This window comes from Anthonomus grandis, chromosome 9 (genome assembly GCF_022605725.1).
Source record: "Anthonomus grandis grandis chromosome 9, icAntGran1.3, whole genome shotgun sequence".
Classification (NCBI taxonomy): domain Eukaryota; kingdom Metazoa; phylum Arthropoda; class Insecta; order Coleoptera; family Curculionidae; genus Anthonomus; species Anthonomus grandis.
The window spans coordinates 29,753,246-29,778,400 of NC_065554.1; the positions used below are offsets into that span (position 1 = coordinate 29,753,246).

At 30.0% G+C, this 25,155-nt stretch overlaps 1 protein-coding gene across 4 annotated transcripts in view; it reads left to right on the plus strand.

Moving 5' to 3' along the window:
* The window catches only part of LOC126740807 (protein phosphatase Slingshot), a 200,221-nt gene that overhangs the window by 151,159 nt on the left and 23,907 nt on the right, over positions 1–25,155 (plus strand). The window contains exons 1-2 of one of the 4 annotated variants that reach the window (XM_050446990.1): positions 17,251–17,456; positions 20,311–20,647. The exons of 2 other annotated variants lie outside the window; for them this stretch is intronic. In XM_050446990.1, coding sequence (XP_050302947.1) covers positions 20,583–20,647 — 65 coding nt within the window. In that variant the 5' untranslated portion in view covers positions 17,251–17,456; positions 20,311–20,582. Of the gene's footprint in view, positions 1–17,250; positions 17,457–20,310; positions 20,648–25,155 lie in introns of those variants that run through there. One more of the 4 variants, XM_050446991.1, reaches the window with a different exon arrangement.

A 25,155-nucleotide genomic window follows, 5' to 3' on the forward strand; every position in this document is an offset into this window, starting at 1 on the left:
TATGGGAAGTGTGTTTATTGTTAAGTTCATTAGTCTTATTGTTTGTGGTGGAAAAGCTCGTTATGAGAGAGTATTTAAAATTATTTTTTAAATTGATCGTGTAAGATGGACAAAAAAAATCTACTTAATTAAAAACGAGAAAACGTCGAAAATGATATCCTGGGAATCGTATATGATATAGGGCAGTGAAGTGGATTAATGTGACTGAATGAGTCAATTTTTGGTAATTTCAAAGCATTCTCATTGAAAAAGTTAGAATCTAATATATTCATATAAGTTCACTTAAACAAGTAAAAAACTTAAAAACTGATGGTTTATGGTCTCAAATCATCCAATTTCTACTGACGGAAGTAGAAAAATGCCACTACGGAGTTCATAAAATCCATAAGAAATGAAGCAACTTCATTGGGACCATTTCGTATTTGACCCTCTCGTTGTATGTTAGTCTTACAACATTGAAAGGCTAGAATTAGCATTGCCGTGGAACTAGGGTAGTTTGTTTGCTTGCAACAACATCTCTGATGCCATGATGCCAAGTAAATGTGTAGAAATGGCAAAAGAACGCTTTATAATATCATAGAAAATTGTCACTTATTTCATAGGAGTAATTCATGCATCACGTACTTCATTAGAGTAAAGGTAAAACGCATTTTTATGGAAATTAAATATTTTATAATTATTTAAGTTTTTATTATTCTACGTTTATGATGACGATTGTCTCTTGATATGATATTATGACAAAATCGGTATTTACTTGTGAAAAGATCGACTTAAAAGGGTCTTTTTCCAATAGTCTGGCACAAGTTTTTATTATCGTAACAATTCACAAAAACACTCAAATGCGCGTCTTTTTTTAACCAAAAACTAAAGAAAAAACACAGAACTTCACAAATGTCGAATGTAAACACAAATCCGTTTGTCAAGATGACATTTCGCAAGATGACATTAGCTTTTTGCCTGCGGTGTTGCTATTTAAAATTTTTTAGAAGCACTTTTAGGAATAAGAATGTTAATAATTTGTTTCTGCTTTGAATATCTTATTTTTGCTTTTAGAATAACATATCTATTTCTATTTTTTTATTTTTAATCCAAAATCTAACATCAATAAATTAAATTAACATTATAATATGTGTTGATACGTAGCTGAAAATTTCCTCTTTTGAAAATGCGTGTAAACTTGACAACAGACAATCGATGAATATGTTTGTAAACAAAAATCACCACCTCCCTTGCCCCTGTGTACATGTTGAACTTAAACAAAGTTCTTGTTTATTAATTCTAGCCTTTCAATGTTCTAAGATGTTAGTTCACGTAAATAAATAGTTTCCTGAAGAGGAATTATGGGAAGTCGAAGATTTTACAAACGTCTGGGCCATACAAACTGGCATCTATTTTGCATGTGTCTGCAATTTTATTGAAGACATTTTTTGCAGGTCTTTTATATGCTTAAGAGATAATTCCACAACTGCTTGCTTCCACAATGCTTTGTACTGTCTCCTTTAAAGGCGGTCTCTTAATTTTTATTTCAAATTGTTCATATTCACAGCAGGTCTACATGTGGACGTCCTAAAATTTATACTTCAAGTATATTCAAGAAAATGTAAAAATGGCTTCAAAATATAAGGAAAAGATTAAATTTTTGCCTGGAAGAGGACTTTGGTAGTCTAAGTCTAGTGCACGTGCCTTCATTATTTTGTCCTTGTGACACAATTCTACGGTTTATTCATTTCCTTCTTAAGAATATCCGGATGATAAATACAAAATTGTAAAAAAAATAACAGGATTTACCCTATTTGGGCGTCGTAGCGAGCGCTTCCCTTAAATGGTCACGCGTTCACCTCCGCGCGTCCCGACGCCTGGACCGACGCTTTTTTTAGCCGACCCGTCGCGTCGCTCGGTTAGACCGGGCGTCGCGACGCCTCGGGAACTCTCGACGCTCTTTCTGTTCGTTCATTGCCTTTTTAAGTCTACGATTTTCGAGTGTTACAATGCCCTCCTTGGCAAATTGTCTTCTTGGGTAAATAACAATTATTTGAAATTTATCCTTAATTTTAAATCACGATAAGGATCAATGCAATTTAAATATAGTTTAGGATTACGCGCCAATTGCGAAAATCTATGAATACCCAGCAAAGAAGTAATATGTATACAAGTCAAAGGTAAAAAGATGAAGAAATAAGGCAACTAATAGGGAGCTAGATCTTGGGGAAGAGTAACGGTTCGGATCAAAAGCTTGTAGAATTTTGTATAAAGCCATCACAAATAGCTTATTCTGCCTCATAACAGATGGAAATCAAGCGTCAATAATGTAAAAACTCAAATGTAAAAGCTATGATAAATATCGGCTACTTTTTTTTTGTATCTGAAGCAAAGAAAAAGTAATTACAAAAGACAACGTTGATAAAATCAAAGCCAAGCTGATTGTCAAAGGTGCTAATAGGCCCATTCTGGAGGTGTAACAACAGTTTCTTACTTCCAATTGTTTAAAAATACAAACCATGTCTCCTTGGGACGGTGAACATTTAAGTGCGATAATTACCTTTTTTTGAACTTTGTTCAAAGGTCACTTGAGGAGGCATTATGCAAAGAGATCCCCACAAAACCCAATCCAGAATGTTACAAAAGGATACTAGGGGTCTCGTAAAAGGATATTGTTCATTCTGAATTGGCATATTCAGTTGAGACGGCGGCAAAAGGTATTCAATCTATGGGGAACCGATTTTTGCCTAGCTGCTTAAGTCATGGCTCTCATAGGGATATTAGATACATGTACTACAGCAGGATTTCCATATTAGAATGGTTACGTGACAGTTTGTATATTATGTTCAAATTTCTAGTGTACTGAAGTTTTACCATAAAATATGCATTCATATAAAACTCACTCTTCCAATGCCACCACAATCAGCTCCTATTGGGAGTTTTCGTAGAGCTGTTGGCTATTTTCGAAGACTTAAACAATGTAAGACCTGATTCGAGTTATAAAGATCTATTAAAAAATGTATATAATAACGCTACGTCACTATTAAAAGTAGCGGAATATATAGAAGCTAATAAAAGGAAGTGGTTCACTTTTGTATTAGAAGACGTCTTCAAAACACTGGAATTGACGGTAAACACATAAGCCATCTTCACTTTATGAATGATTGAGGATGTGTTTGTTAGTCAGACAATGCTGCAAAAGCTTAAAATTGTATCAGAAATAAATTGGGCTAACCATGAATCTAAGTAAAATCATGACTGCTGTTGATAATATTGTTTGACAGAGGTGGACAGTTACAGGTAAACTGACACATATACAAAAGGATAAAAATATCCCAATTAACTTAAAAATGAGAGTGTATACTTCCCTTTATCACTTACAGAATGGCAACAACTATGTTTACCATCAAGTCAGCTAATACATTCAAGAACAACACAAACAGTCATCGAACGAATAATATTGGAACTAAGTCTTAGGGACCATATGCCATAATATCATAAACACAGAAATTAGACAAAGAACTAAAGTCGAGGATATCATATCATTAACCTATAGCCCAGTTAAAATGGACCTGGGTTGAACATGTCATTTAGTGCAATTCTTGTGTATTTTAGTTTTTCCAATTTTTGATGGATACATTCAAAAAAATTAATAATTTAACTAATTTTGAGCAACCTGTTCTTTTTTTAACAACATTTTATTAAATATTATTTACTAGTCTCTGAAACATGTAATTCTTTTTTAAATTAAAGAGAAATTATCCTTATTTCAGTTCTGCTTTAGTACTATTCCAAGGGACTTTTAAGCACTCTCCACGGCATTATCATCCATTGACTTTTTTGACCATGATCAGAGTAAATGTTTTTGATTTAAAAAACTCGGGTATTACTTTGTTTTTTTCTCTTCATAATTCTTATTCGTTCTATGGTTTTAATGAACTCCTTATATATGTCAGTGTCACTTATTGACAGCTGACATTAGAATCAGGACCGGAGTGACAACAATAATGTTTTAACTCTTGTATAGGGTGATTCAAATTGAGCTTCCACATTAAAAATATTTAAAAAAAAAGAAGAAATTGAAAATTATAGAAAAATATTTATTTTCCCCTTGAAGGTAGTTAATTACAATTATGTATGAAAGATGACATCATGTAAATTACCGCCGCGGCTCATGTGACATGACGTAATCCGTTTGGAGAAATTTTCGACTACTCTGTGGCACAAATCAGGACCTATGTTGGTAATTTCGCGTCTAATCTCTTGTTTCAGCTCCGCAATGGTGTTCGAGTTATTCTTGTAGACTTTGCTCTTAAGATACCCCCATAGAAAATAATCTAAGGGAGTTAAATCACAGGATCGCGGCGGCCAATTGATATCACCGTTACGTGAAATAACGCGACCTGGAAACTTGCCGCGCAGTACTTGGATCGTTTCTCCTGATGTGTGACAGGTGGCACCGTCCTGTTGAAATCAGAGATCTTCGATGTCCATATCTTCCAACTGTTCCCAGAAAAATTCTGTTATGATGTTCCGATAGCGAACGCCATTAACCGTAACAGCGTTCTCCGCATGATCCTCCAAGAAAAATGGACCAATTACGCCTCCGGACCAAAAGGCACACCAAACAGTCACCTTTTGAGGATGCATTTTCACTTCAACAATCTGTCTTGGATTTTCTAATCCCCAAATACGGCAATTGTGAGTATTTACGAAGCCCCCAAGGTGAAAATGTGCCTCATCGCTAAAGATTATTTTCATTGGAAAATTTGCCCCTTGTTCTCTTATCCATTCGGCAAATACACGGCGCTGTTGATGGTCCCTAGGCTTCAATTCCTGCGTTATTTGGACTCTGTATGGGTGTAATTGCAAATCTTTTGTTAAAATCCGCTGTGTAGTGGAATATGTAAGGTCCAGTTGCTGCGATCGATGACGAATCGATGTTCTTGGATTTTCGTTCACACTTTCGGCAACAATAGCAATATTGTGTTCCGACCGACCTTTACGAGCATGCCTAGGAGTTTTGATGTTAGCGACGGAGCCAGTTTGCTCGAATTTTTGTACCAAATTCCAAATTGTCTTCTCACAAGGCCGATTTTGTGCGCCAAAAAATTCACGTAAAGCACGAAATGTATTTTTCCTTGATCGGCCGTTTTCATAATAGGCTTGGATAATTTTAACACGTTGTTCGGTCGTATATTGCTCCATGACTGTTTTGTTTATATTTTGACGTTAGAAATGTCACGTTGCCGTTGACAAATTCAGTAGCGTTTCAAAAAAAAAATAAATGTAATGTGGAAACTCAATTTGAATCACCCTATATTTCTGGTGGCTAAAAGATGCAACCGCAAGTTACGCCCATATATGACGTCGTAGTTGCAAATGCGACAAGGCCCACCATCGTCGGTGAAAGACACACCATCGGCGACTCATGTTTTATTAAACGACGAATCCTAATCCTAATTTGGAAGAAGAAGGCTGTCATCTCTCTCGGGCGAACAGTATACAGACGGCTTGTTGCCAGCAAATATGGTCGCAGGTATCCGGGGGTTCTCAAAGAAACAATTGCGATATTTTTCATAATTCTTTGATTGTTTAAAGGAGTTGTTTTTTTGCATTGGTATTCTGTGTGTGGGCAGACGTTAGTTATTCAATTTTTGTTGTAATAAAACTGTGAGATCGGGAAAATTGTCAATTACCACCTGAGGATTCAAAAGCTGCACTTCAACAAATCTGTTCTTAGCAACTCTTTTTATTTACGAATAAATGTCTGTGTGCAAAAAAAAACAAACTTTTGCACCCGACTGACGATCAATCACAAGTAATTCATTACATGCGTTCCATTAGCGACAAATTGAAACTTTTACTTTACATTTGATTCATAGACATTCCGCCCGTAATTGCGATAATTTCTATGAAAGTTTCTATGGTCTATTGTGGTTTAAACCAAGAGCCAAGAATGAACGTAATGAAAAAATGATAGATAATAGGGTGATTCAGGGTGTAACGAAGAAATGAAATGCAGTAGGTGAAAAATTTAGCTTCGTTCCTATTTTCAGATATCTTAGACCCATTGTATCATTTATAATAGTAAACTCTCTTAAAGTTTTTTTTTATATTTACAAGAAGATATTAAGGTACCAAGAAGAAAAAATATTTGGTTTCTCATAGGCACTTCTGAATTAAAATTCCAATTTCTTAAGTGCAGGATGACTGTGCCGCTCACAATTCCCCCAATTGGGGACACAAATTTCCCCAATTGCTGGGTAGGAACAAACGGTCCTGTAAGGTGGCCTCCTCGTTCCTCATGTCTTAATCGTCTGGATTATTTCTTATGGGGATTTTTAAAAAATAAAGTCAATAACAGTGAAATAAATAATATGGAGGTGTTAACACATCGGGTCACTGCTGCATTTAGAGATTTAAAGCCCGAATACTTAACCCGCTCAATAGAGAATTCAGAATTAAGGACCGTAAAATGCATTGAACATAATGGGGGTCACTTCCAAAATTTTTTGTAAATAGTGTAAATGTTATTTGTAAAAAACTGCTTAATTTCTTCTCAGAACTAAAAAACTGCTTTATAAGCAAGAAAAACAGCAACTTTTCTTGCCTAATGTATGTAAAGAGAATGTTGTTTTTTTAGTTAAATTGTATTGTTTTGTTATTTTTTTGGTTAATACACTTTTGTCATTTGTTTGTAAAGTGAATAAAATATTTCTTATTAAAAGTGTAAAATTCTATTTTATTTACACATATATTGTTCCCCTTCTAAATCTAAAGCAAGTACTCGTAAATTAAAAGAACCATACCAAATTTTCGAATTTCTTTTTCTTACCCACAAAAAAAAAGGGCACTGTAGTTTTAAAATTTTATGTTTGATATTGAAGATAAATAGGTAAATATGCATTCAAAAGGTATTTTAATTTTCTAAATACTAATCAGGTCCGTATTAGAGAAAAAAGCTTGAAAACTGCTATTTTTATACCGAAACGTCGAGACAGACATTTAAGTTATACATTGTTGAAAAGGAAAATAAAAATTCTTTCTAAATATAAAATAAAAAATCCAGGTCCGTATTAAAAAAAAAAAAGTTGATGATGATATCTAAAAAACGAAACGTCGCATAAAAAATCTAAATACACTTTATTAATCAGAATAAAATGCCGCAACTTTTTTCTAATTTAACCGCCCTCGTATCTTTTATAGTATAGGAGATAGCAATATTGTCCCTATGAAAAAGGAGACATCCTGTATAGTGCCAATACAAGATAAATTATTTCGTTTTTTACAAGCACTTTTGGAATACAAATTCCACTTTCTTGACATTTAATGAATAGATGTTTGTCTTTTTTTCCAAATAAGTTGGAATAGCCCATAAATTAATTATTGTAAAATTTTGACTTCTAGAAACCAAAATATTCACTTGCCAATGAGAGGCAAATTATTTGCTTCTTGATCTTTAGTAAATCGAATTTAGCCGTTTTTTCACAGAAGACTAAAAGAGGTTTTGGAGTAGTTCATAAATCAATAATTACAAAAATGATCAATAGAACTCTTAATTACAAGGTGCAATTCCCGAAATAATAGCTGCATTATTAAAATTTATTTCGGTAGGCCTATGAATTTTTGTAAAAAAAATTTTTTTTGATTTTTTTATAGGAAAACTGTGGTAATAAGAATAAAATAATTTAGATAAAAGTTGTTCAGGGATACCAAAAGAGAGCTATCTCTAGAAATTTTAATAATTTCCATGGGAATTTTAATTGTTTTTATTTTCATAATCTTTTGGTGGCAAAATGAAATGTATTCTACACGTAATTTTCAAAAAGCAACCAGAAAGCAGTTATTCGGATTTTTTGTTCTTGGCCAAAGATTGCTAATAAGAGACAAATTATTTTTTTATTCTTACAGGCACTCCTGGAATAAAAATTCCATTTTCTTGACTTTTCGTTAATGGATTTTAGTCATTTATTCAAAAAAGACCAAAAAATTCTTTCCAGTAGTTTAATAATCAATAACGCCAACATTTAGAAAATGGGATTTATAATATATTAATACGATTTTTAAAGAAAAAAATATTTATTAAATAAATTGTTTTTTCAACGTTTTGTACATTTTTTAAAAAACCCTGAAATAGGTGTCTAATCAATTTAATTGAACAATAATTGTACAAATTTTCAATAGTGTAGCTTTCTTAGTTTTTGAGTTATGAACATTTTGATAAAATTTATAAAGAAAAAAATTATATTTTTAAAAAAAAAATGGTTTTTCAACTTTTTGTTCATTTTTAAAAAAAACCATGAAATAGGTGTCTAATCAATTTAATTGAACAATAATTGTACCAATTTTCAAAAGTGTAACTTTCTTAGTTTTTGAGTTATGAATATTTTGATAAAATTTATAAAGAAAAAATTATATTTTTTCAAAAAAATTGGTTTTTCAAATTTTTGTTTATTTTTTAAAAAAAACCCTGAAATAGGTGTCTAATCAATTTAATTGAACAATAATTGTACAAATTTTCAAAAGTGTAACTTTCTTAGTTTTTGAGTAATGAACATTTTGATAAAATTTATAAAGAAAAAATATATTTTTTCAAAAAAAATTGGTTTTTCAACTTTTTTTTTAATTTTTTAAAAAAACCCTGAAAAAGGTGTCTAATCAATTTAATTGAACAATAATTGTACCAATTTTCAAAAGTGTAACTTTCTTAGTTTTTGAGTTATGAACATTTTGATAAAATTTATAAAAAAAAAATTATATTTTTTCAAAAAAAATTGGTTTTTCAACTTTTTGTTCATTTTAAAAAAAAACCCTGAAATAGGTGTCTAATCAATTTAATTGAACAATAATTGTACAAATTTTCAATAGTGTAGCTTTCTTAGTTTTTGAGTTATGAACATTTTGATAAAATTTATAAAGAAAAAAATTATATTTTTAAAAAAAAAATGGTTTTTCAACTTTTTGTTCATTTTTAAAAAAAACCCTGAAATAGGTGTCTAATCAATTTAATTGAACAATAATTGTACCAATTTTCAAAAGTGTAACTTTCTTAGTTTTTGAGTTATGAATATTTTGATAAAATTTATAAAGAAAAAATTATATTTTTTCAAAAAAATTGGTTTTTCAAATTTTTGTTTATTTTTTAAAAAAACCCTGAAATAGGTGTCTAATCAATTTAATTGAACAATAATTGTACAAATTTTCAAAAGTGTAACTTTCTTAGTTTTTGAGTAATGAACATTTTGATAAAATTTATAAAGAAAAAATATATTTTTTCAAAAAAAATTGGTTTTTCAACTTTTTTTTTAATTTTTTAAAAAAACCCTGAAAAAGGTGTCTAATCAATTTAATTGAACAATAATTGTACCAATTTTCAAAAGTGTAACTTTCTTAGTTTTTGAGTTATGAACATTTTGATAAAATTTATAAAAAAAAAATTATATTTTTTCAAAAAAAATTGGTTTTTCAACTTTTTGTTCATTTTAAAAAAAAATCCTGAAATAGGTGTCTAATCAATTTAATTGAACAATAATTGTACAAATTTTCAGAAGTGTAGCTTTCTTAGTTTTTGAGTTATGAACATTTTGATAAAATATTTTAAAAAAATATAATAAAAAAAAAATTTTGTCAACTTTTTGTTCATTTTTCAGAACACCCTGAAATAGGTATCCAATCAGTTTAATCGAACAATATTTCTATATTGAGATGCCAACAAGAGACAAATAATTTACTCTCTTACAGGCAGTCCTCGAATAAAAATTTTAATATCTTCACTTTTGGTAAATGGATTTCAGTAATTTCTCCAGAAAAGACTAAAAAGGTCTCCAGAGTTTTCTATAAATCAATATTTGCAAAATGTGAGTTTCAATATATCCAAAATTCTTGATGCTGTCTCTTGTATTCGCATTAGAATTACGTGTAAACGCAAATTACTATTATTAATGTTTCCAACAAAAAAAAAAAACTTGAAATACATTTTCTAAACTTGGCAATGTCGATCAGCTGTCCAGTCTCAAAATTATGGTTACCAAGTTAAAAAAAAAACAGCTAAAAAAAAAAGTATCATGTCTATGGGATAAAAAATCTTAATATTCCATTGAATTTGTTAAAAAGAAAAGTATTTGAAGAAGAGCAATGAAAAGTGATAGCGAGAAAGAAACAAGAGAAAACTTGACTGTCCAGCCATCATAACCCCCATCTAAGAACTGAGAGTCTCAAATGATCACAATCAGGAGTAATTTTTCTTGAAAACCACAACCTTGTCTAACTCAACTTTAAGTTCCATCCACGTGAACTTTCTATCTTCGTCTCTTCAAATTTTTGTCTACGTGATGTTAAGCCACCATTCGAATGGCGGAGTAGGCAGGTAATTAAGAAACCAGCCGACTTATCACTCTCACAGCAGACATGCCCAAATAAAGTAAACCCGAGTTGATTCATGTAATCGACCAAAGTATATAACCGGTCGACCTCAATTCGTACTTGCAACCGATAATTTCCATCTTGTTCCTGTATATTTAACAGAATCGATTAGAAATCCAGTTTTTGAATCTGTTGGTAGCGTCCGATTAGATTTTTCGCTCTTGCGAGTTAATAATTTCCTTATCGGGGCGCGATCAACTAGATCGACTCGGATAATCGTCGCTTTGCCACTTTCTCTATATGTGCATAATTCATCGCTTAAACGAACTCGTTCGGGTTTTTTTTTCTCTTCTCTTGCGGATTATAATTGATAGATGTTTATCTGCTTCTATCAGGAAAGTCTTGTTTGGTATAATTGCTACTGCTCTATCACGGTTATTATTTATTTAAATGATAGCGATCGCTGATTGAAACAATCGGCTCGGTGTATATTTAAATTTTTATTTATATAGCGTGAGAAGAAAAGGCACTGGCGAGATATCTTCTAATTTTTGAGGGTCTCAATTTTTATTTTATTTATTACTTCTTTACTACTGGCTTCCCTATAAAGCCCCATAGATATATTGTTGAAGAAAAAATGGTACTATGTATCAATGGCACTCTATTAATAAACATCCTGACGGCCTGGAATCAGTTGTCCAAGTAAAAAGTTATATATAATAACTTGGTGTCAAAATAAACCAAAAATGTCTATTAATTATTATATAATTTAATTTTCTCAATACCATTGACGTCCTAACAAATAGAGATTACAAAAGAAAGACTATTTTAGTCTTCTGTGTCTAATTTCTTCATTTACTAACAGTGAAGATATTGAATTTTTTATTTAAGGAGGATTAAGCCTGTAAGAAGCAAATAACCATCTCTTATTGGCAAGTGAATATCTCAGTTTCTTATCTTAATTTTTGAGTTATGGACATTTTGTGGAATTTTTTAGAAAACAAAAATTGTTTTTAACATTATTTTTTTTCTCAACCCTATGTTTATTTTCAAGAAAACGCTGAAATAGGTGTCTAATGAAATTATTCAAAAAACATGTATGCAAATTTTCAAATTTGTATTTGGACTGGTTTTTGAGTTATAGGCTTTTCGTGGAATTTTTTGAAAAAAAAAATTATTTTTTTTAAACATTATTTTTTTTCTCAACCCCATGTTTATTTTCAAGAAAACGCTGAAATAGGTGTCTAATGAAATTATTCAGAGAACATGTATGCAAATTCTCAAATTTGTATTTGGACTGGTTCTTGAGTTATGGGCTTTTTGTGGAATTTTTTGAAAAAAAAAATATTTTTTTTAAACATTATTTTTTTTCTCAACCCCATGTTTATTTTCAAGAAAACGCTGAAATAGGTGTCTAATGAAATTATTCAGAGAACATGTATGCAAATTTGCAAATTTTTATTTGGACTAGTTTTTGAGTTATGGGCTTTTTGTGGAATTTTTTGAAAAAAAAAACATTTTTTTTAAACATTATTTTTTTTCTCAACCCCGTGTATATTTTCAAGAAAACGCTGAAATAGGTATCGAATGAAATTATTTAAAGAACATGTATGCAAATTTTCAAATTTGTATTTGGACTGGTTCTTGAATTATCGGCTTTTGGTGGAATTTTTTGAAAAAAAAATAATTTTTTTTAAACATAATTTTTTTCTCAACCCCATGTTTATTTTCAAGAAAACGCTGAATAAGGTGTCTAACGAAATTATTCAGAGAACGTGTATGCAAATTTTCAAATTTGTATTTGGACCAGTTTTTGAGTTATGGGCTTTTTGTGGAATTTTTTAATAAAAAAAATATTTTTTTTTAAACATTATTTTTTTTCTCAACCCCATGTTTATTTTAAAGAAAACGCTGAAATAGGTATCGAATGAAATTATTTAGAGAACATGTATGCAAATTTTCAAATTTGTATTTGGACTGGTTTTTGAGTTATGGGCTTTTCGTGAAATTTTTTGAAAAAAAAAATTATTTTTTTAAACATTATTTTTTTTCTCAACCCCATGTTTATTTTCAAGAAAACGCTGAAATAGGTGTCTAATGAAATTATTCAGAGAACATGTATGCAAATTTGCAAATTTTTATTTGGACTAGTTTTTGAGTTATGGGCTTTTTGTGGAATTTTTTGAAAAAAAAAACATTTTTTTTAAACATTATTTTTTTTCTCAACCCCGTGTATATTTCCAAGAAAACGCTGAAATAGGTATCGAATGAAATTATTTAGAGAACATGTATGCAAATTTTCAAATTTGTATTTGGACTGGTTCTTGAGTTATGGGCTTTTTGTGGAATTTTTTGAAAATAAAATTATTTTTTTTAAACATTATTTTTTTTCTCAACCCCATGTTTATTTTCAAGAAAACGCTGAAATAGGTGTCTAATGAAATTATTCAGAGAACATGTATGCAAATTTTCAAATTTGTATTTGGACCAGTTTTTGCGTTATGGGCTTTTGGTGGAATTTTTTGAAAAAAAAAATATTTTTTTTAAACATTATTTTTTTTCTCAACCCCATGTTTATTTTCAAGAAAACGCTGAAATAGGTATCTAATGAAATTATTTAGAGAACATGTATGGAAATTTGCAAATTTTTATTTGGACTAGTTTTTGAGTTATGGGCTTTTTGTGGAATTTTTTGAAAAAAAAAACATTTTTTTTAAACATTATTTTTTTTCTCAACCCCGTGTATATTTTCAAGAAAACGCTGAAATAGGTATCGAATGAAATTATTTAAAGAACATGTATGCAAATTTTCATATTTGTATTTGGACTGGTTCTTGAGTTATGGGCTTTTTGTGGAATTTTTTGAAAAAAAAATTAATTTTTTTTAAACATTATTTTTTTTCTCAACCCCATGTTTATTTTCAAGAAAACGCTGAAATAGGTGTCTAATGAAATTATTCAGAGAACGTGTATGCAAATTTTCAAATTTGTATTTGGACTAGTTTTTGAGTTATGGGCTTTTTGTGGAATTTTTTGAAAAAAAAAATATTTTTTTTCAAACATTATTTTTTTTTTCAACCCCATGTTAATTTTTAAGAAAACGCTGAAATAGGTATCTAATGAAATTATTTAGAGAACATGTATGCAAATTTTCAAATTTGTATTTGGACTGGTTCTTGAATTATGGGCTTTTGGTGGAATTTTTTGAAAAAAAAATAATTTTTTTTAAACATAATTTTTTTTCTCAACCCCATGTTTATTTTCAAGAAAACGCTGAATAAGGTGTCTAACGAAATTATTCAGAGAACGTGTATGCAAATTTTCAAATTTGTATTTGGACTGGTTCTTGAGTTATGGGCTTTTTGTGGAATTTTTTGAAAAAAAAAATTATTTTTTTTAAACATTATTTTTTTTCTCAACCCCATGTTTATTTTCAAGAAAACGCTGAATAAGGTGTCTAATGAAATTATTCAGAGAACATGTATGCAAATTTTCAAATTTGTATTTGGACTGGTTCTTGAGTTATGGGCTTTTTGTGGAATTTTTTGAAAAAAAAATTATTTTTTTTAAACATTATTTTTTTTCTCAACCCCATGTTTATTTTCAAGAAAACGCTGAAATAGGTGTCTAATGAAATTATTCAGAGAACATGTATGCAAATTTGCAAATTTTTATTTGGACTAGTTTTTGAGTTATGGGCTTTTTGTGGAATTTTTTGAAAAAAAAAATATTTTTTTTCAAACATTAATTTTTTTTTCAACCCCATGTTAATTTTTAAGAAAACGCTGAAATAGGTGTCTAATGAAATTATTCAGAGAACATGTATGCAAATTTGCAAATTTTTATTTGGACCAGTTTTTGAGTTATGGGCTTTTTGTGGAATTTTTTGAAAAAAAAAATTATTTTCTTTAAACATTATTTTTTTTCTCAACCCCATGTTAATTTTTAAGAAAACGCTGAAATAGGTATCTAATGAAATTATTTAGAGAACATGTATGCAAATTTTCAAATTTGTATTTGGACTGGTTCTTGAATTATGGGCTTTTGGTGGAATTTTTTGAAAAAAAAATAATTTTTTTTAAACATAATTTTTTTTCTCAACCCCATGTTTATTTTCAAGAAAACGCTGAATAAGGTGTCTAACGAAATTATTCAGAGAACGTGTATGCAAATTTTTAAATTTGTATTTGGACTGGTTCTTGAGTTATGGGCTTTTTGTGGAATTTTTTGAAAAAAAAAATTATTTTTTTTAAACATTATTTTTTTTCTCAACCCCATGTTTATTTTCAAGAAAACGCTGAATAAGGTGTCTAATGAAATTATTCAGAGAACATGTATGCAAATTTTCAAATTTGTATTTGGACTGGTTCTTGAGTTATGGACTTTTTGTGGAATTTTTTGAAAAAAAAATTATTTTTTTTAAACATTATTTTTTTTCTCAACCCCATGTTTATTTTCAAGAAAACGCTGAAATAGGTGTCTAATGAAATTATTCAGAGAACATGTATGCAAATTTGCAAATTTTTATTTCGACTAGTTTTTGAGTTATGGGCTTTTTGTGGAATTTTTTGAAAAAAAAAATATTTTTTTTCAAACATTAATTTTTTTTTCAACCCCATGTTAATTTTTAAGAAAACGCTGAAATAGGTGTCTAATGAAATTATTCAGAGAACATGTATGCAAATTTGCAAATTTTTATTTGGACCAGTTTTTGAGTTATGGGCTTTTTGTGGAATTTTTTGAAAAAAAAAAATATTTTTTTTCAAACATAATTTTTTTTTCAACCCCATGTTAATTTTTAAGAAAACGCTGAAATAGGTGTCTAATGAAATTATTCAGAGAACATGTATGCAAATTTGCAAATTTTTATTTGGACTAGTTTTTGAGTTATGGGCTTTTTGTGGAATTTTTTGAAAAAAAAAATTATTTTCTTTAAACATTATTTTTTTTCTCAACCCCATGTTTATTTTTAAGAAAACGCTGAAATAGGTGTCTAATGAAATTATTCAGAGAACATGTATGCAAATTTTCAAATTTGTATTTGGACTGGTTCTTGAGTTATGGGCTTTTTGTGGAATTTTTTGAAAAAAAAATTATTTTTTTTCAAACATTATTTTTTTTTTCAACCCCATGTTAATTTTTAAGAAAACGCTGAAATAGGTGTCTAATGAAATTATTCAGAGAACATGTATGTAAATTTTCAAATTTGTATTTGGACTAGTTTTTGAGTTATGGGCTTTTTGTGGAATTTTTTGAAAAAAAAATTAATTTTTTTTAAACATTATTTTTTTTCTCAACCCCATGTTTATTTTCAAGAAAACGCTGAATAAGGTGTCTAATGAAATTATTCAGAGAACATGTATGCAAATTTTCAAATTTGTATTTGGACTAGTTTTTGAGTTATGGGCTTTTTGTGGAATTTTTTGAAAAAAAAATATTTTTTTTTTCATTATTTGTTTTCTCAACCCCGTGTATATTTCCAAGAAAACGCTGAAATGGGTGTGTAACGAAATTATTCAGAGAACATGTATGCAAATTTTCAAATTTGTATTTGGACTGGTTTTTGAGTTATAGGCTTTTCGTGGAATTTAAAAAAAAAAAAATATATTTTTTTTAACATTATTTTTTTTCTCAACCCCATGTTTATTTTCAAGAAAACGCTGAAATAGGTGTGTAATGAAATTATTCAGAGAACATGTATGCAAATTTTCAAATTTGTATTTGGATTAGTTTTTGATTTGTGGACTCCGAAGACTAAAAAAAAGACTAAAATCCATTAATCTAACAAAACCAACCCAATAGTATCATAAGATTTATGATTCTAATAATAGATCGTTATTAGGATAATTACGGACAAACTATATTGAATTAAAACAATAGATATGTCAATTTATAAATAAACGTGGACAGTTTTGCATGAATTCCATAATAAACTAGAGTTTTGATTCACAGTCGATTTAAATTAAGAATTTCCTTAACATTTATAGCCTACATAACCCATTTTCTCACCACGTAATAATAATAATTAAAATAGATAGTACTGTTTCATCAATAAGATTTCCTTGTATGAACGAGCAGAAAATTAAGGTTTATTGTTATTTTAACGCGAACAAAGACCTGGATATCCTTGGGAGTTTTTTTATTTTCTATAATAGAAATTAAATAGCACCGCATAACAATAGTTGACGGTTACGGCGTTACGAAGAACTCATATCTCTGTTTGATTTCGCAATAAATAAATAATGGGCGTCGAATATTTGTTTCAATTTATTATTTATATTTACGTTGGATAATCCAAAACAAGTTTCCTGTTTTTTTTTTTTTTTTTTGTTTGGCTTTACAAAGGCACAGGTGGTATAATAAAAAGAAACCCGATTTTAAAAATAACAATTTCTGGCTAAAAATAGCCCTTCTGGCACATAGTGTCAATGAAAGGCGGTTTCCTTGTTCCAGTTGTTGCCAGCCATTTAGGAATCGATATTTTTATTTCAGTCTTGGCTTTGCTTACCTTTTCTAAAGTTCACTTGGCTCTTTTAAAGGTTAATGGGTTCAGCAGAGTATATTGCGATTGTTATGACGTCAGACGTGGGCAGGATGTGAAACTTAAAGGCCGTTTGTATGTATCGTACTGAAATATTGCAACTTCAGTTCATAGTTAATTATCACAACAAACACTCAAAACCAGGAGGATAATCATGTAATCCAGAAGATCCTGGGCTTCTCTCAAACATGATCCGATTTCGAATTAACAATGATCGGTTTAGAAATGTATCATACGACCATAACGATCACACACGAAAGCCGCCTCGTGTCCATATTGGGACGAAGTCCGCGTGGGTCGCACCGGGTTTCATGGTCGATTCCTTCTTCTGTTGCGTTTTTTCCCCCGTCAACTTTGGTCAGTCTTTGAGAAAATTCCGAACGATAAAGAGTGACGTGGCGGCGATCATCGTCTCTTTCCCGACTATGCGATATTCGATTAAAGCATAATAGGAATTGAGGGATTTTTTTTTGTCGAATCGTGCGATTTAGTTAATGCTGGTCTGGTCGCTACGCGGGCGATTGTAGCGTCTTTGACCGGTTCGAAAACGCGTTTTTAGCGGGTTATTGAGGTAATTTGAGGGTCAGCGAAGGAAGGCGTTATATGTGTTCAATCCCAGAATATTAAAAACATCACACTAAATTAACCAAACAAAAAGAAATTCATTCATTAAAAGTCAAGAAAATGGAATTTTTATGCTAGGAGTGCCTGTAAGAAGGAAAATAATTTGTCTCTTATTGGCACGCCAATATCTTAAGTTCTATTGATCATATTTTTGCAATTAGTGATTTAAAGACTGCTCTGAAGACTATTTTAATCTTTTTTGAAGAATTTACTAAAATCTATTCATCAAAAGTCAAGAAAATTGAATTTTTATTCCCGGAGTTCCTGTGAGAAAAATATCGTTTCTTGTTAGAATACCAATTGCTTATTCAACTAAAGACCTTTTTAGTCGTTTCTGGAGTAATGGTTAATATCCCCCTTCACCAAAAGTCAAAAAAATTGAATTTTTATTCCAGGAGTACCTGTAAGAAGAAAAAAAAATCGTCTCTTTTTGGAACGCTAATATCTTAAGTTGCATTAATTTAATTTTGAAATTATTAATTATTGGACTTCTCTGAAGACTTTCTTTGTCTTTTCTAGAGAAATGGCTAAAATTCATTCACCAAAAGTCAAGAAAATGGAATTCTTATTCCAAGAGTGCCTGTAAGAAGAAAAACAATTTGTCTCTTATTGAAATGGCAATATCTTAAGTTCTATTAATTCAATTTTGAAATTATGAATCATTGGACTTCTCTGAAGATCCTTTTAGTCTTTTCTAAAGAAACGACTACAATCCCTTCACCAAAAATCAAGAAAATGGAATTCTCATTCCAGGAGTGCTTGTAAGAAAAATATTATTTGTCTCTTGTTGGCATGCCAATATCTTAAGTTCTATTGATTCAGTTTTAAAATTATTGATTATAGGACTAGTGTGAAACCTTTAAAGGCTCATGTCACACTCACCAGTCATAATATCCTGATAGTTCACAATGTGCTGTACTCAACGTATTTCAACTTCCAACTAAACCCCTCTCATTTGTATCATTCTGCATCGCATTATAGGAAATTATTTCCAAGATGGCCTCCATTCTGTCCAGCTGTCATTTTTACGTCAACCAATCGTTTCATTGCTTCCTTGAATTGTTCTGGAAAACCCTGGAGACTGATAGAAAGTAACTTGGACTGCCTGGAAGTTATAATAAATTACCTGGAAAAATGAATTTAAAGGCCTGGAAGGAATAAAACTGTCTCTAATTGCCCGAAACAGAAGATATTTCTTAAATTGCCTTGAAAAGGTAATTGAATAGCCTGAAAGGAAGAAAATGAGTTTGCTTAATAGGTATGCCAGGAATATTAATATTTTTGAAACAAAACGCGATACTCGTTAGACATATTTTGGCAGATACATAAATATCTTCTATTCAGGCATAATTTTCAGGAGATTATTCTTTTTATTGATCTACAATCCATTAATATATTGGTGACCATTATTCTCCATTGCCACTCTGTCTCAAATCTAGCTATTATGTAAACTCGTCCATTGTCTGATGGCATCATATTTCTCTCAATTCCTTTTCTATCTTTGATCTGTCCTTCGATAATTTATTGTAGGATAATGTATTTTTCATTGCGCATAATATGACCGAAGTAAGCTATTTTTCCTGTTTTAATAGTGTCGAAGAGTTGACAGTTTTTGTTTATTATTCTTAAAACTTCTTCATTTTTTACTTTCGCCATCCATAGGATCTTGAGAATACAAATAAAATTTTAAATGCTTTTAATTTGATAATCTAACTTGTCTTGAGAGTCCAATACTCAGCTCCATAGACAACAACAGACCAGATGTAGCAGTGTATGAATCTCAATCTAAGATTCTAAATTAGAATCGAAGCCTGTTATATACTAAATGCATGATCTAACACATTTCACACGATCTTTTTCATCCCTTGTTACTAATATGAACGTAGTTTTCTTGGTGTTAAAATTTAAACCCAGTGCTTTACTATTTTGGGCCACTATGCTAAGGAGTTGTAAACCATGCTATATGTAATTTAATCATGCTATCCGAAACGAGAAATGAGTCATCAGCATATCGAATATTATTCATCCACAATTTTTCAACCAAATCCAGTTTTCTAAGCTGTGCTATCATGTTGAACTTTATCAAATGCTTTTTTATATAATATAGAGCATGGCCTACATCTTCCGTAGAAATCACATATATCAGAACTTGCATTGTTATTATCGCCTCTTATACCCAGTAAACAGCCTCAGAAATATTTTGAGAGCATGACTCATAAAGAAATACGATCTACACATGTTCTTGCGTTCTTTTTCTTTGGTTAGGGTATGGAAGCTGAAGACAGCCATTGTTTAGGATACTTTCATTATTTGTAAATCTTAGTGAATAGTCCAAAAGCGTCAGTACCGTATTCATTTATGTATAGGTTAAAGAGTTCCAAATCTGGGTCCACTGTGTTAGTTATTATTCTTAGTATTGTGTATGGTGTAATCTACTAACTCTCTGGTGATAGCTAATAGACCATCAAAACAGTGTTCTCTCAGAATTAAAAAATGTACTTGTACCTCTCTTCTTACCATGTTGATCGACTAGTATATCAGTGTTCTGTCTCCTGAATACACCAGCGATTTCCTTTAGTCGCCACACTTGTTTCTAAGCCATTTATGTTTAGCCATCTTTGACCTTTGCAACTCATTATATTTATTCTGATCACTTTTATATTTTCGGCGTTGATCCATGAGTAATGGATTTCATTAGTCATGTTTCTCCTGTTCCTGTTTCCACCCTTTTCTAAACCTTATAACATTCCTATTACGCTGACCACAAATTCCATTTTTTAAAAACATAATTTTTTTTGCAGTACACCCTTATAAGGCGTCCCCTCTTCACCCCTTCCCCGTCAGTTTCTTAAATGGTAAACTCGGTTTAACATATTATATTATATACAGAGTGTTGGCGGTTGACGAGGGCGGACCTCCATGTTCGGTTCGGTTGAAAACGTTCAATGAAATCGATTTTTTTTTTGTCTGTTAATTACTGTTTCATTGACGGGACTATCGGTGCGTTTTCTAATTGAATTAATTTACGTGGTGATAATATATAAACCTACAGTTTTGGAGTTGAGGAGTGATAATGGTGGTGCACGGGGGTAGGAGATGTTTTGAAAGGACTGCCTCGATGATATGGTTTGACGAAAGGTTTGTAATATCAATCGATCGATCAAAGTCAATATATTGGATCTCATTTTCTAAGTGGGTCAAGTACAAAAGCTTATAAAATGATAAATATGTAGTTTTTTTGGTGTCCTGTTTGCTTTTTTTTTTTCAAACAATTACTTTTGTCGTCACCCTGTATATTTTTTTAAAATAACTGAAACTATTGGTTTTTAAATTTTGTAATTTTTTTTTGAATTTTTTTTGTATTTATTACGAAAAATTATTTAAAAAAGTCAACTCTTTAAGCCCTCGTTTGTCCCTATTTCTAGATGGATATTGTCGGGTTCACAATGAAATTTATAAAAAAAACGAGGATTAAATGTAAAGACTCTCTGAAGTGTTAAATATGTATGTTGTCTGGTTTTTGAATTATGAACATTTCGTAATTTTTTTTTAAATGCGTTTAATGAAAAAAAAAATATTTTCTTAATATTGAAGAAGATATTTAAATACAGTGTTAAAATGAATAAATGTAGTAACTAAGGAGGTCAACCTTTTGGGCCCTCATTGGTCCCTATATAATACAGATAAATACCGGGTTGACTGTGCTATATATCCGTAAAATTGACGAGAACTAAAAACGAGGACTTCTCTTGGAATGAGCATTTTGTGATTTTTTTTTAGAATAGAGTACATCTTTCTTTTTAAACGCCTTTAATTCAAAAAAATCATTTAATTTTAGTAGTATTAAAAAAGAAACTCTTTGGAATTTCGTTGGTATATTACTCAGAAATGTGCAACATGCCCATAACTCAAAAACCAAGAAAGTTAGAGAGTTGAAAATTGGTACAAAAATTCCTCAATTAAAATGATTGGACACCTATTTCAGCGTTTTTCAAAAAATGTACAGGGAGATGAAAAAATAATTTTTTTTTGAGAAAATGTGATTTTTTTTTTTTAAATATTACCAACATACCCATAACTCGAAAACCAAGAAAGTTAGAGAGTTGAAAATTGGTACAAAAATTCCTCAATTAAAATGATTGGACACCTATTTCAGCGTTTTTCAAAAAATGTACAGGGAGATGAAAAAATAATTTTTTTTTAGAGAAAAGGTGATTTTTTTAAAAAAAATCTTACCAACATGCCCATAACTCGAAAACCAAGAAAGTTAGAGAGTTGAAAATTGGTACAAAAATTCCTCAATTAAAATGATTGGACACCTATTTCAGCGTTTTTCAAAAAATGTACAGGGAGATGAAAAAATAATTTTTTTTTAGAGAAAAGGTGATTTTTTTAAAAAAAATCTTACCAACATGCCCATAACTCGAAAACCAAGAAAGTTAGAGAGTTAAAAATTGGTACAAAAATTCCTCAATTAAAATGATTGGACACCTATTTCAGCGTTTTTCAAAAAATGTACAGGGAGATGAAAAAATAATTTTTTTTTTGAGGAAATGTGATTTTTTTTTTAAAAATCTTACCAACATACCCATAACTCGAAAACCAAGAAAGTTAGAGAGTTGAAAATTGGTACAAAAATTCCTCAATTAAAATGATTGGAGACCTATTTCAGCGTTTTTCAAAAAATGTACAGGGAGATGAAAAAATAATTTTTTTTTGAGAAAATGTGATTTTTTTTTTAAAAAATCTTATCAACATACCCATAACTCGAAAACCAAGAAAGTTAGAGAGTTGAAAATTGGTACAAAAATTCCTCAATTAAAATGATTGGACACCTATTTCAGCGTTTTTCAAAAAATGTACAGGGAGATGAAAAAATAATTTTTTTTTTGAGGAAATGTGATTTTTTTTTTAAAAATCTTACCAACATACCCATAACTCGAAAACCAAGAAAGTTAGAGAGTTGAAAATTGGTACAAAAATTCCTCAATTAAAATGATTGGAGACCTATTTCAGCGTTTTTCAAAAAATGTACAGGGAGATGAAAAAATAATTTTTTTTTGAGAAAATGTGATTTTTTTTTTTAAAAATCTTATCAACATACCCATAACTCGAAAACCAAGAAAGTTAGAGAGTTGAAAATTGGTACAAAAATTCCTCAATTAAAATGATTGGACACCTATTTCAGCGTTTTTCAAAAAATGTACAGGGAGATGAAAAAATAATTTTTTTTTGAGAAAATGTGATTTTTTTTTTAAAATCTTACCAACATACCCACAACTCGAAAACCAAGAAAGTTAGAGAGTTGAAAATTGGTACAAAAATTCCTCAATTGAAATGATTGGACACCTATTTCAGCGTTTTTCAAAAAATGTACAGGGAGATGAAAAAATAATTTTTTTTTGAGAAAATGTGATTTTTTTTTTAAAAAATCTTATCAACATACCCATAACTCGAAAACCAAGAAAGTTAGAGAGTTGAAAATTGGTACAAAAATTCCTCAATTAAAATGATTGGAGACCTATTTCAGCGTTTTTCAAAAAATGTACAGGGAGATGAAAAAATAATTTTTTTTTGAGAAAATGTGATTTTTTTTTTAAAATCTTACCAACATACCCATAACTCGAAAACCAAGAAAGTTAGAGAGTTGAAAATTTGTACAAAAATTCATTAACCTGCCTACTTTCTATGATATAAATTCATGAAATGGCGAGGAATAAAAACCGGGACTTTTGAATTACGGGCATTTTATGATTTTTTTTTTAAATACTTTTCTTTTAATATCTTTAATTAAAAAAAATATATCTATATATCATAATATTGAATAAAAAATAAAATACGGTTGTAATCTTTAAAAAGTATAATTAAAGGCAGTCAAGTTTTTGAGCCCTCGTTGGTGCCGAATCTCCTATACTAGATGACCTACTCTCTGTACAATAAAATTTTAAAAAATTGACGAGGACTAAAAATAAAGACTTTGATAAGGAATTTTGTTAAGTTGTTAGTAGAACAATAAATCTTTCTATTTTTATTTAATTTATTATAATCTATTCGATTTAATTTGATATCAATAAATTTAGTACTGAAGCAGTAAGTTTTGAACTCTCGTTGGTCCCTAGATTATACACACATATGTATATCATGTATCCTGTAAAATCAATGGAATTGAGGAGGGCTAAAAATCAGGACTTTCCTTGGAATTCGCGTATGTTGCTTGATTTTTGAATTATGGGCATTTTGTGATATTTTGAAAGCAACCACATATTTTTTTTTATTACTTATAATTCAGAAAAATATTTAATTTTTATCATGCATTATAAGTATATTATTATGTAGATCATTATCATCACAAATATAGTATTTTTGGGGTCCTCTTTAGTCTTTATGTTATACAGATGCATACCGGGTTAGGAAGTTGTTAAGTCATCTGTCAATGTCTTCTTTTCTTTTTTCCTTGCCACTATAAAATTCCAATACCATACAAGTGTTGATAATGGTGATAAAATCAATAGATTTGGTCCACCCTGTATGGGTCTAAATTAACTTTTCTTTTTTGGCTGGCTTATCCATTCATCTATGTAATTACCTATGAAATCGGGGTCAAAAAATATGTCTATAGCAATAAATATCAAATCAATTAAAGGTGAAAGTAAAACCCAAAAAAAAAATCTACAACGACATGCGCGCTTATTGGGTTGCTAAAACCACATTTATATTAAAAAAAAAAAGAAATCTATTGTATCAATGTGACAACAGACGGATCGTTTCATGTAGGCAGTTTAAATTTATCGGTTTCCTGTATACCGACAAGGATTTAATTGACCGTCGCCAATATAAAAAGAGACAAAATGAGTTCCACGCTAATTATTCCGTCATTGCTATTTTTATTATAAATAAATAAAGAGACGATGTTTCTGGGTTTATTTGCTCTTTTACGGTAAATATCCGGAAGGTGGAGACTCAATAGGCAACGAATATTTAAATTAATTAAGTTCGTCCAGGCAGTTGATTTTTTTTTTTAATTAATAAAGACCGTTATAAAAGAATAAAATGTTTTTTATTTCTCATGGCGATAGAAATAATCAGTAAGGTAACTGTCATATAGGATTGTAATAATAAATTAATTCACTAAAGCTATTATTAACCTAGGGTTCGTGGACTATATAATTTAATTAATATAGATATAATACTTAATTGATATTTATTTTTTTCAAATCACTTTAGGTCAAAAGTCCTTATTGTTAGTCTTCGATATTTCAACCTATGATTAAACACAGAGAGTAAACAACAGCATACATAATATAAGGGTCAACGAGGGTTCTTATGATTTTTTTTAAATATTTAAACTACATTTCGGTGCTCTCTAAATATTACTATATTTCATTAATAAAATTAAATATTTTTTTGAATTAAAGGCTCTCAAATATCAGGCAACATACGCAACAAATTCCAAGGGAAGTCCTAATTTTTAGCCCTCTTTAATTCCATTAATTTTAGAGCATATAGAGTAAGCAACCTGGCATTACATCTGTATAATATAGAGACCAATGAGGATTCGAGAAATTGACTGCCTTAGGATCATATTTATTAATGTTAACAACCTTATTAATTTGAAATACCTACTTTAGAGGGATCAACGAAAGGGC